The sequence below is a fragment of the Colobus angolensis genome, unplaced genomic scaffold (genome assembly GCF_000951035.1).
Source record: "Colobus angolensis palliatus isolate OR3802 unplaced genomic scaffold, Cang.pa_1.0 Scaffold35, whole genome shotgun sequence".
Classification (NCBI taxonomy): Eukaryota; Metazoa; Chordata; class Mammalia; order Primates; family Cercopithecidae; genus Colobus; species Colobus angolensis.
The window spans coordinates 6,164,321-6,177,269 of record NW_012116821.1 but is presented as its reverse complement, the minus strand read 5'-3'; the positions used below and the strand labels follow the sequence as shown (position 1 = coordinate 6,177,269).

The 12,949-nt window shown below is 35.5% G+C and overlaps 1 protein-coding gene across 2 annotated transcripts in view; it reads left to right on the top strand.

The window, feature by feature from the left end:
• Positions 1-12,949, top strand: part of CDC40 (cell division cycle 40) — a 52,720-nt gene that overhangs the window by 2,276 nt on the left and 37,495 nt on the right. For both annotated transcript variants that reach the window (XM_011952800.1, XM_011952799.1), the window contains one exon: positions 10,036-10,122. In XM_011952800.1, the coding sequence (XP_011808190.1) occupies positions 10,036-10,122 (87 nt within the window). The remainder of the gene's footprint in view (positions 1-10,035; positions 10,123-12,949) is intronic.

The window sequence follows — 12,949 nt, the reverse complement described above, 5'->3', positions numbered from 1 at the left end:
CACTGTAATTGTACATTTGTCTCTTGCAGGTTGGCACTCAGCCACCTCCAGTTCAGTGTGTTGAAAAATTATTTTCTTTCCCTCAAAATCCACTTCTGTTTTCCCCATTTTGATCTATGATCCCACGATCCACCCACTAGTTCAAGCCAAGAACAAAGGAGGTATCCTTTTCCTTCTTCCTCAGCCCCTGAAGCTAGTCATTCAATTGATTCTAACATTTCTGTTTCATTAATTTATCTCACATCAACTCCTTCCTCACTGTTTTCACTGCTGCAGGCTTCATATCTTCCTTATTTCTCCCAAGAGTTATTCTTTTCTTTCTCTTTCAGCCTCTTCTTTTGAGTAGTGGGTCCTGTCCACTTTAACTCAATGATACTCATCAAATCTCTCTCTTCTGCTGCCACTGCTTAGTTCAGATTCTCATCATTTCTCCTCAGACAGTTGTAGCTTTCTAACTGATATTTCTACTTCTTCCTTTCTTGTCTCCCAGTGTTATACCCCATTCTTTTCTTCACAGGGCACCTAGAATGATCTTTGTAAATTCCACTTATGTCCTATCACTTCCCTGCCCAAAGACACCATGTTGTCCAATGGGTAATTTCTAAGTTTTTTTGGTAACATGTGAGGGCTGCCATTCTCCCATGCTGAACTCTTTACAAAGCCCTGAAAGCCAAATTTTCTTTCTTCCTCTGAAGATTTTGCCCACGCTAGTCTTTCTGCCTGGAAATCCCTTGCCTAGTGCCTCCTTCCCCCATTCCAAACACTATGGTCCTTCAGTCTCACTGCGCATTTCCTCCTATTCTACCTTAGCTCCTTTATCATATCTTAACTATAGCACTTAGCACATTGCAGTGACTTGTTCATCTTTTTCTTTGCCCTGGACTGTGAGACCCTGGGGTCCAGAGACGTATCCATTCATTTGTGTCTCCGGTGCCTAGTACACAAGATTAGGGAAGTATATTTGGTAAGAGAATAGAATGAAAAAGAAAGTCTTGTAAAAGTATGCACAATAAGAATCAGAATTTTAGAGCTGGACAGGCAGTGGCAGGGTTGGAGGTGTCTGTGTAGAACTCACTTAGTTCAATCACGAATAAATGAGGAAACCCCGGAGGAAAGGTTGCAGAAAGTACCAGAGGTCCATTAGAAGTAGAGCTGGGGCTAGTCCACCCAGTGGTCTGGGTTCTATGAGAGAGTAGAGGGCATTGCTCATTGTTAGTTTATGAACCAACACTTGTTTATATAAAGGGAAAACAAACTTATGCATAGTAAATACAATGATTGCAAATTATTGGAAAATTGGAAAATGACCAAGGGAGAGGTGAAGCTTGCAAATATATTCATCTGTAGTTGACTAATTATGTTATGATTAATAGCAAGCATTTTGGCAGAGAATACATTTATGCAGCATTTTTAATCCATGTTTTTTCTGAGCTCTTTCCTGCAGTTGAGTATCTTTTCATATATGTTATTGGTGATTTAATTTTTTTTTCTTTTGAAAGCAACTATTGGGTTGTCATTTCCTTTTGATTTTTAGGAGATGTTTACATATTTTGGATACTATCCTTTGTCAATTGTGTGTGTTGCAAAATTTTTTTCTTTTTGTCACTTGTCTTCTCACTTTTCCCTGTTGTTTACGAACAATTATTTATATAGTCTGTGCTTATCAAATTATTCCTTTATGTATTGTGGTTCCTGTTGCTTGTTTGAGAAATCCTTAACTCATAGTCACCAAAATATTCTCTTGTATTATCTCTCGAAAACTTTTCACATTTAAGTCATTAATCCATATGAAATTAATTTTTGTCTATAGTGTGAACATTCTTAATAATATGGCTTGACAGGTGATTGGGCAGTTCCCTTGCCCTTTTTTGTTGTTCAGGAATGTTTTGGCTGGCTCTTCTGGGCCCCGTAATTCTATATACAGTTTAGAATTAACTTGGAAAGTCCTACTAATACCCAATTGGGATTTTGTTTGGGAATACATTGAGTCATAGGTCAATTTGGAGATAATGTTATATCCGTTCATTTGTTTAGGCCTTTTTTTAGTTTTTTTTTTCTTCCAAAGTTTGTAATTGTCTCCATATCAAAATCTTGTACAGTTTTATTAGAGCTATTTCTAGGTGCATCTTATTTTTATGTCATTATATTTTTCATTTGTTTAACTTTCTAACTGATCTTACTACTTACAACTGATCTTACTACTTACATAGCCATATCAGCTGCAAATATGACAGTATTTTTTCTTTCTTTTAATCATTATTTCTTTTATTTATTTTTCTTGCCTTGCCATGCTGACTACCACCTCCAGGAAGATCTAAAATAAAATAAAAGGATGTACCAGGCAAATTTTAACCAAGAGAAAGCTAGCACTGTTTGTGTTAACATCAATAAAAATAGACTTTAAAGCAAAAAGCATTACTGGAAACAAAAGAGTCACTTCATCATGATGGAAGGTTCAGTTCACAGAGAAATATAAAACAATGTAAGCTCAAAATATTTAAGCAAAAATTGACAGAACTACAAAGAGAAATGGACAAATATACAATTACAGTGGGAGATTTTTATATACCTCTCAATAATTGATAGAACAAGCAAAAAATATCAGTAATGATACAGAATATGTGAAAAAATTAGTAAACTGCATCTAAAGGTCTTAGGGAACATGGCACTCAGCAACACAGAATGTTGTTTTCAGGCACTGAAAACATCTTGAAACGTTGAAACATAATGAAACATTTTTTAAATGACCGTGTGCTAGACCAGGGAATGGCAAACTTCAGTAAAGGGCCAGACAGTAAATATTTCAGGCTGTGCTGGCCCGGTGTAGTTTCTGTCACTTCTTTCTTTCTCTCTTTCGCCCTTTCTTTTTCTTCATCTTTTTTTCTTAAGCCTTTAAAAATGCAAATACCATCCTTAGCTTGTTGGTACAAAAAAGCAGACTGTGGAGTGGATTTGGCCCACAGACTGTAGTTAGCCACCCCTGAACCAGAGCATAAAATAAGTCTCAACAGATTTAAAATCTTATTACCGCATTCTCTGACCGCAGTGCATCTAAACTAGAAACTAACCACAAAAAGATAGCTATAAAATTTCCATATTTGAAAATTGTGACATTGCACTTCCAAGCAACTATACAACGGAACATGTGAGATGCAGCCATGGCAATTTTTTAAAAAGTATAGTCATAAACACATATCACAGAAAAAAGGAAAGGCAGAAAGTTAGTATGCTAGGCATCCTTTCTTTTGGATTTTTTAAATCATTACATTCTGTCCCTGTGCTTGTTTTAAGTCATGCAGTCAGTTTCCGTTCTTTAAGTGGTTACCCCTAGAAAGCATAGCACATTTGATCAGTACTTTTACCTTCTACTGAACAATGCGAGAACCTTAGAACACTTGAATTTTATTCACATCCCCTGTACTCCTACTTTAGCTATTGTTGTCTGGTATATATGCATGCACTTACATATACACATACACTCTCCACAAGATGATGGTGAATGGTGATGATTCTTCCATCTCATATGCAAGGTGTCACTTTCTGCCTGTAGCACATTCTTTAGAATGTCCTTTAGTGAGGATTTAGTGGCAAATGCTTTCAGTTTTAGTTTGTCTTTTAAAATGTTTTGGCTGGGCGAGGCGGGCATATCGCCTGAGTCCAGGAGTTCCAGACCAGCCTGGGCAACATAGAGAGACCCTGTCTCTAGAAAAAATACAAAAATTAGCTGGGCATGGTGGCGTACACTTCCCAGCTACTTGGGAGGCTGAGGTAGGGAGATCGCTGGAGCCAAGGAGGCAGAGGATGCAGTGAGCCAGAATCACGCCACTGCACTCCAGCCTGGGAGATGGAGTGAGACCCTGTCTCATAAAGAAATAAATACATAAATAAAATGCTTTCATTTAACTGTATTTCTCAAAGGATATTTTCACTGGGTTGTTTCCTTAGCTGGCAATTTTCTCTCAGCACTTTTAAGATATTCTACTGTCTTCTGATTTTCATTGTTACTGATAAATCAGCTGTTGGTGTAGCTGTTTCTCTTTGGAAGTGATACTCTTTTTTCTTTTGACACCTTTTAAGACACCCCCCCCCCAATTTTTTTGAGATACGGTTTCATTCTTTAGTTTTATTATAGGATACATGTGTATGGATTTCTTTTTATTTTTTCTGTTCAGAATTTGTTGGATTTCTTTAATTGTGGATCAATTGGTTTGAAATGTGGACCTTTGGACATTTCTTAGCAGTTGTCAGTTCTTATCACTTCACATATTATTTTAGTCCCATTCTCTCTTCTCTTCTGGAACTCCAATTATGCATATTTGTGTTCTCCAGTATATGTATGACAATGAGTATTTTCTAGATAAAAATTTTTGAATGCAAGAGTGTAAGGTTTTGCACTTTAGAATTCATGCAGTGGACCCTGTTGGATTGCAAGGGTTGCTTATTAAGTGACTTTAAGGTTAGAAAAACAAAAGCTGATCTGGCTTTCTCTCATTTCAACTAGTGACTGTGTTACTTCCCCCCAGTGTATTCTTTGCCTTAGCATAGCCAACTAAAGTAAAATAAAAATTCTGCCTCTAATTTTGAGGCATATTTTTCAGTGTTTTCATGGGTGGTGTTTCTTGTATTTGTGAGCTTCAAATGGACCACCTTTTCCTCTGCAATCTGTTAAGGGCCAAACTCAGAGGATATCTTTATCTGAATTTATCTTCTTTTATATCATTCACCTAAATTCTTCTATTAGGAAGTTTAGTCATTTCTATTTCCTGGGATGAAAAAAAAAACTGTGCCATAAATTGATAAGTAATTTATAATAATAATATTTGTGATCCGCTTTATAGTTTACATGGTGTTTTTATGCCTCTTTTCTTATTTGGACACAGGAAGAAATGTGGAAAAGACTAAAAAGTGAATATTACTTAGTTTTATTCTCAAATTACTTTGAATCAAGAAAAGATAAACTATTTAAATTTATTTGGCCCACAGGGTGCCCTTCACTTCCTGCATTTTAATTTTTGTGGATAATTGAAACTGAATAGAAATTATTTGTTATTTTGTGGTAATTCCAATTGCATGCCTAATTGGTACTGAACTCCTATGGGTGTTAAAACGAGGTTGTGGTATTGTCCAAGTTTTCTAATTAAATTTTTGTGAAATAACAGCCCTTCATTTTCTTGAGGGTTGTTCAATTTGTTCTATAATTTTAGCAGGAGTCAGAGACTGGGACTTACTTATGTTTTTTATTGGTTGCCAGTGTTGCTTATATAAACAGTAATTTCTTACATTGTACTTTGCATTTAAAAATTGATGTGTCGTGATACTTTTCAAAATAATTTCAATTTAGAATATTTTAAATACCCGTAATTGGAAAGATCTCGTATCCCATATTATAAAGTGGTTCTAGCAACTGTACACTATAAAATCCTTTGGGAAGGTATGAATGTGGCTAAGCCTCGTGTTATTTTAAGCAGTTTGTTACTAGGAGTTGAATATTAAGAGAAAGCATTTAATTTAGCTTTTATGCAGTTTAAGCAATTTGTATGTAACCTGCTAACCTTATAGTACTGAGTTTGCTATTGGGCCGTATGCAAGATAGTATCTTTCATCAGTGAAGATTCTAGTGTTCATTCTGGGGTGATATAGATAATATCTGTCATCTTTTCAGTGGCCTAGCATTTGAAACCCCTTTCTTAAGGGTTTTAATGTGAAGAACATCCCTGTTCATCACCCATCTTCAGAAGCTGAAAACCCGTATTATTCGCATTCAGCTCTCTTTCAGCTAAGGCTCAGGACTGTTGGGTGAGTGTATCTGATGGGCTCAGCCAAACAGATGCACCAACCTAAGCTTTCTAATCTGAAATTTATCTGCAAAGAAGCCAGGAAAGAGGACTTAAATTGGCAACGGTGATCAACGTTTTCTAGTTTCTCAGGCCAGTAGTTTCAATAGCAGCATCCAGTGGTAGCCATAGCAGTTTAGTAGTAGTGTTCAGTCATTATCCTCACTGGATGGGTTCTGCGATGATTAATTTTGAATTGTGATTTCATCTATTAAATGTATACTGACCCTTTATTTCTGCCTACTTGTCAAAGCTTATTCTCCACACTTCCTGGCAATTCTAAGAGAAACTCATAAGGATTTTATAATGCTGAATCAGCCTGCTGCTTGCAACCAAGAACCCTGACTGATACACCTAGTTACTCTGCCAGTGATTGTTTAATTTGTCACTAATTAGGTCTCTTTAACATTGTTCGTTGTGGTTACTTTGAGCTCTTCCCCTTCCCTTTTATTCTATTAGTAGCTCGGGTTAAGTGACTTAATCCTACTAACACTTACCCTCATAGATTATACGAAATAGGGTGTCGACTCTGGTGCTGGCACATTAGTGTTGTTAAATTCTTTTTCTTCATATTATTTAGCCTCTTCTAGAGAGCTTTATAACTTATTTAGATATTATATAGTCTATTGTCTGTTGCCTCCACTACAATATAAACTCCACAAAGGCAGGTATCTTTGTCTATTTCTGTGGGCCCAGGACATTGCCTGGCACATAGTAGGCACACAATCAATATTTGTTAAATGAATAAATGAATCTGGAGCTCCGTGCTTGCTTTATAAAGATGCCTGTGCCCTGACTACACCAAGAAAATAAAGAGATCAATTATGATTCCCAACATCTCCAAACATCTGTCATCTATCACCCATTCTTACCTTTGTCATCTCCATTTCATCCCAAAGAGAGCGCTCCTCTTTTCAGAGGCTAATCTTTCAACTGTGTCCTGAATTTTATTCCCTCCTACCTCTTCCAGGACAGCTGTACCTTTATCTGGTCCTTTTTGTCATGTGCCTCTCCCTGCCGTCACCTGCCTTCTAGCCTACGATTGGCCACATCTTTGACTTAGTCTCTTCTTAAGGAAGAAGAAAAACTTGACCCTGAAAATCCTTCAACCTGATACCCCATCTGTTCTGTCTTTTATCACCAAATATTTTCAGTACAGATTTATACGGTGTTTTTCTAGATCCTCATTTACACCTCTGCCTCTTGCAGATGGCTTTCCTTAGTCCTTACTAACAAAGTCACTCTCGCAAAGGTTTTTTGTGACATAATTGCCAAATCCAGTGATCGTTGGTCAGCCTTATCCTACTTAATTTCTCTATGGATTTGGCTTTTCTTTCTTCAATTTAATTTAATAAATATTTATTGAATATGTGCTGAATGCTCTGTGTTCTACTGAGCAATGAGGATATATGATCTACGTAAAAGCCATGTGCAACAAATAATATATCACAAGTACTATCAAATAGAGTACAGCATTTTTTTAGTACCACAAACAAACAAACAAAAAACAACAGTTTTCCTGAGGCAGGAGGAGGGAAGGTATCAGGAAAAATAAGAAGGCGACATAAAATAATAAAGGCATTGCCTAAGATATAAGGCGGTAACATTGCCTGCAGCACAGAAAGCGTCAAAGTGCTTGCTATTTTTAAAAATCAGCAATTAGTCTAATATGGTAGAAGTGAGGGTGTATTAAAGCAGATAAGGAAGTATTACAATAGGCCAGGCCAGATATAATGAAGCCCTAACTAGGCCAGTATAGCTGGGATGCAAAAAGGGAAGGGTAAATGTTAGATTGCTGGAGAAGTATTCACAGGTAGAATCAGCAAGACTGTGCCTGATTTCTTAGTGAAGATGGAGTCATGGGGGAATGGTAAGTTCTGTTTTGGACATAGCATAGTGTTTGATGCTGTGGGACATTCATATAATGAAATTTAGTAGGCAGTTGGATATGTGGATCCAAAATTAGGTGTGTGATTAAGGCTGCAGATAAAAATTGGGGGTGGTAATTGAAGTCATGAAAAGGATAGGATAAGATAGGGTAAAGATATGGGCAGTTTAGAGAGGAGAGAGGCTCAAGAGACCTGATAGGTTCTGAATCTTTAAGAAGTAGAGAAACTAAGTTGCCTGTTTTGATACAGGGGCTATGATAAAGTGTTTTTAAGAGTGGTCAAATTTTGGAACAGTGAATGTAGGTTTATGGTATTTTTCTTGTCGGTTTTTTAGTCTTTGGTCATCAGCTGGTCTAACTCTACCAGATCTTCACTTGTCTGTGGTATTGCTGCTTCTGCAACATTAGTATCAACTTCATGAAATCCTATCTGTTTTGCAGAATGTGTGATGTTACTTTGCATTGTCTTTGCATTGTGTTTGGGGATATATCCTACCATCAACAAGAGGCCAGCAAAATAAAGATGGTGATATGATAGGGATAGTTCAAAGGGTTTGATTGTACATTTGTGTGTGCAAAATCCACCTTGTGTAGTTTACATTTTAGTGGAGAGAGCGAGATAATATATATGTCCATTGAGGATAAATATAATGGAGGAAAATAAAACAAAGTAAGAGGGATGCAGAAAAACTGAGCAGAGACTTAAAAGGAGAGATAACAATCGTGTGGATATCCACAGGAAAAACATTTCATTCCAAAGGGAAATAACAATAAGTGTAGGGACCCCGAGGCAGGATTGTTCCTTGGCCTGTTCTAGGAATAGCAGATGAGCCAATGAGACTGGGGTGAAGTGAGCACAGGCATAGTGCTAGATGAAGACAGAAGTTAGTAGGGGCAAGGGGTTGACCATGGAGGGGAAATTCTCAACCAGTCATTTTATGACAGCAATGTTATAATACCGACTTTATTGAAATATAATTTGTAGATGATATATAACTTCTTTACAATTTTTAAAATAGAACATGAGCGCAGTAATTAAAGGAAAGGTACTCATAATCAAATATGTTTTTAATATGTGAATGTTCAGACAGGACAACACGGGAAAACAAAATTGCCCTGTAAAACTACTCTAGGGAACCTGCCTACTTCCTGAGAACCAGTGGTAATGGACCTTGTCAGGCCTTTGTTAGACTTTTACTCTGACTAGGGAGGCTACTGGGGGGTTTAGAGCATAGGAGTAGCATAACCTGACTAATATTTTGAAAGAATCATACTATCTCCTGTGGGAAGTGAGGCTATAGGTGGTCAGGGACAGAAAACAGGGAGAACAGGTAAGAAGCTACTCCAAAAACCCAGATACAAGATGTTAAGTTGAGCCACTTCAATAGAGGATGTCAGAAGTGGTTGAATTCTGGTTTTTTGTAGAAGGTACAAGATTTGATGATGGATTGGATATAAAGTGTAAAATAAAGAGGAATCAAGGAAAACTTCAGATTTTCGCCTGAGTAACTGTAAGGGTGGAATTGCAATTAACTAAGAGAAGCCTAGAAGGATTCATTGAGGGAGGGGAGGCCACGAGGTCTCTTTTGGGTATATTAAGTTTGAGATGTCTGTTAGATGTCTTGGGAGAAGAGATGCCAAGTTGAAGGTTGTATATACAAGTCTCTAGAAATCAGGAGAGGTCCAGGCTAAAGATACCAATTTGAGAATTGTCATATTTGTAAGTGATGGAGTTATGCAAAAGTTATACTGCCAGTGATTCGTCAGTGGAGACGAGATTTTTATTTTCAGTAATCTGGGAAATGAATTTAAGATGTTTGAAATATGAACTGAGATCATAAGACTTTAGATTTAGAAGATTCAGGCCCTGTCACTTCCTTTTGTTTCCTGTCCAGTACCCAACCAAGTGCAATTTGGTTACATATCTAATACAGTTTGCTGAATACAAAAAGAAATACCTCTTTTGAATTTGGCAGTAGAGGTTTGGGTCTTTTGAGTTAATAACAAAGAAGAGTTGGAATGTCTTAAACTAATTTAAGACTTTGAGTAATGTTAACTTACTTATTTTTAAATTTAAAAATTTTAAAGTTTTAATAAAGTCAGTATTTCAAAAAGAAAAATTTTTTTATATATTTTAACCTCTAACACTAACTGTATACATTAATTTTATTAACCTTGATTAGAATTATTAATCATATGATACATTATAACCATAAAATAGATGTTAAAGATGGCTAGTGTGACTTTAATGTGGCTTCTAAAATAAAATAGTTTTTTATCAGATCTTTAGTATTTATTTGGTATTCTTTTTAGGAAGATTTGGAGACTGGAGTTCACCTTGACCCTGCTGTCAAAGAAGTTCAGTATAATCCTACCTATGAGACCATGTTTGCTCCTGAGGTAAGAAAACATATTTAAGGTTCTGAGTTTTGCTAAAGAATTTAAATCATAGTAGATAATTAGGTATAGTAGTGAATTTTTAAAGGTTTTCTCACATAAGCATACTATTTAAGCTTTTAGAAAATACATCCTTCTATTCTCTACAAGTTTAGGTAGTGTGCTTTTGTGAGAATACTTTTAAAAATCCACTAGTTGCTTGTCTGTCTACATACAAATGTCTGATAACATGGAACTATGTATTTTGAAAAAGGAAATCTGATTCTTAAATATGAACTTAGTTGACATCTTCCTGTCAGTCTTGATGAGGGAGTATTATAATTAACCATAAAGGAAAATATTGGGGCTTACCAGCATCAATATGTAGTATATTAGGAAACATTTAGTTACAGATGCCCCTGAAATGTCGTACTGACACACTGCCAGAAAGTAGTCACAGTGTTTGATGCCTGCTTTGAATAAAACAAAGTACTGGATTTTTTTTTTCCTCTCCCAATTAATAAAAAACAGAAACAGCTAATATTGTTCATTTAAGAAAGTCTTTGAATATTATCCATTTAGGAAAGTTTATAGAAAAGATTAAATTTCTAGAATTTTAATTTTTTAAATCATTTAAATGAATTTTTTAAAAATGATAGAGACTAGACTATTTCTGATTATGCCTCTAAAGTACTACTCAAGCTTAAGGAAAAATTGCATCTGGTTGTAAATTCTTTTAAAAGTTCCCTGAAAGAAGTAGTATTTGAATTGAGCAATTCAATCCAGGTCAAGAACATGAGATTTGGAGTTAAGCTGAATACTTATTAGCCCTGTGTAACCTTGGAAGTTCTTAGTTTTTTTCGTAGGTAAAATGAAGATAATTTTTATTTTATTGAGGTATAAAGATAAATCAGATAATGTATGATATAGTTAAAAAATCTCTCTGGCACAGAGTGGGCATTTAACAAATGGTAGTCATCATTGTTGTTTATATTAATTATTGGCATTGGTGACTAGGTAGGCTTTTATGAGGAGAGATTCCAAGAAGAGATCAGTGTGAGCCAAATCATAAAAGATCTACAGAACAGGAATGCCCAAGTCCTTACCAGAAGAAAGAATCGAGAGATAAGACTAGAATGGTACTTTGTATAACATTGTACAAGGCTTTGGGGGCCAAGGTGAAGAGTTTTGATTTAGTCAATGATAAATAGATTTGTGAGGATCTTAAATAGGGGAGTGGCATAATCAAAGCTGAATTTTTAAGGTTTATTTGGTATGAGTTTGCATTATGGAAAAGAATAGGGATATAGATTAGTGAAATAAAGCCACCGCTTATTACTGTATGCCAGGTACCCACTGAAAGATTTACATACCTCATCTCCTTTAGTCCTCACTACAACCCTACGAAGTAAGTACCTGTGTCCTTATTTTATAGCGAGGAAACCAAGTCTTAAGTTATGCTGCCAGCAAGTGGCAAATTTAGAGATTTGAGTCCAGATCAGTCTTAATTATCTGTCTAAAACTGGAAGACCAGTGTGAAGGCCATTGTGGAGTTTGCAGGGTATACCCCTTTGCCTTTGACTTTGCTACTTCTGAACATTTACTCAATTGCTTATTTTATTTTATAAAATACTGTTTCTCTCTTCTGACCAAGGACTTTTCCCAAATAGTCTACCTGGTTATACAGATAATTTTTCTCACATAATGGATAGAACTTGAAGACATAGTAGCCATTGTTTTAGTCTAGTAATTTCTTCATTTCACTCAGTTCTTTTTAAATCTGCTTAGATAAAAATGTGTTTATTAGCTTCTCTAAACCCATAAAATCCGTAAGTCTCAGGAAGAATTCCAGACTCTTTAAAATAGTAGTACTTCAGAATAGAAAAAAATATAGAAGTTAAGAGGAAAAAAAACACCAGTTACTGTTAGAAAGCATATAGCTCAGATCTTTTGTTTTGTAGATGAGGAAACTGAGGCCAAAGGTCATAGAACCAGCACTAATGAAATTTTCTCGTACTAATATTTTTGTGTCTTATAAGATGAACATATTCCACCAATGAAATTGAATCGTGGGGATCTTCTCTTAATTTGCAGGAAATAATTAAGTTAACAGACTCTTCTCATCTTAAAATTTGTTTATAAATCTTTTGAACAATAATGACTACAATAAATATGAATGAAAAATGTACAACAATCTAGTATACTACTATCTGTTCCGTAATTTGGGTTATTTTTCTGTATGTGAACTTACAACTATGATTTTATATAGCCCGTTTTTAGTAGTATAAATTGTCTTAATTCCTGCAATGTTATAATATGCTGCTAAAATTCTGACTCACCAATACTCTACCTACTGAAGATTTTTGAGATCCACATCCTTATAGTATCAGATCTCTGAGAGTTATCAACCGGCATCTTTACAAATTAAGAGTGCTTTTCTCCTAACCCTGTAAGTAAACCACTACTTCATTCAGTTGACAGATGTTTAAGGATAGTTACCTCCCTCGGGAACATCATACATACTTTGGGGGTAGTGATTTGAATTAGTACTTACATACTTTTTAATTAATTAATTTTTTAGTTAACAAAAATTGTATATATTTACAATGTACAATGTGTTTTTAAATATGTACACATTGTAGAATGGCTAAATTAAGCTAATTAACATACGCATTTCTTCATGTACTGATCATTTTTTGTGGTGAGAACACTTAAAATCTACTCTTAGTGGTTTTCAAGAATACGTTGTTATTAACTGTAGTCGCCATGTTGTACAATAGATCTCTTGAACTTATTCCTCCTATCTAACTGAAATTGTATATCCTTTGACCAACATCATCCAAAACCACTC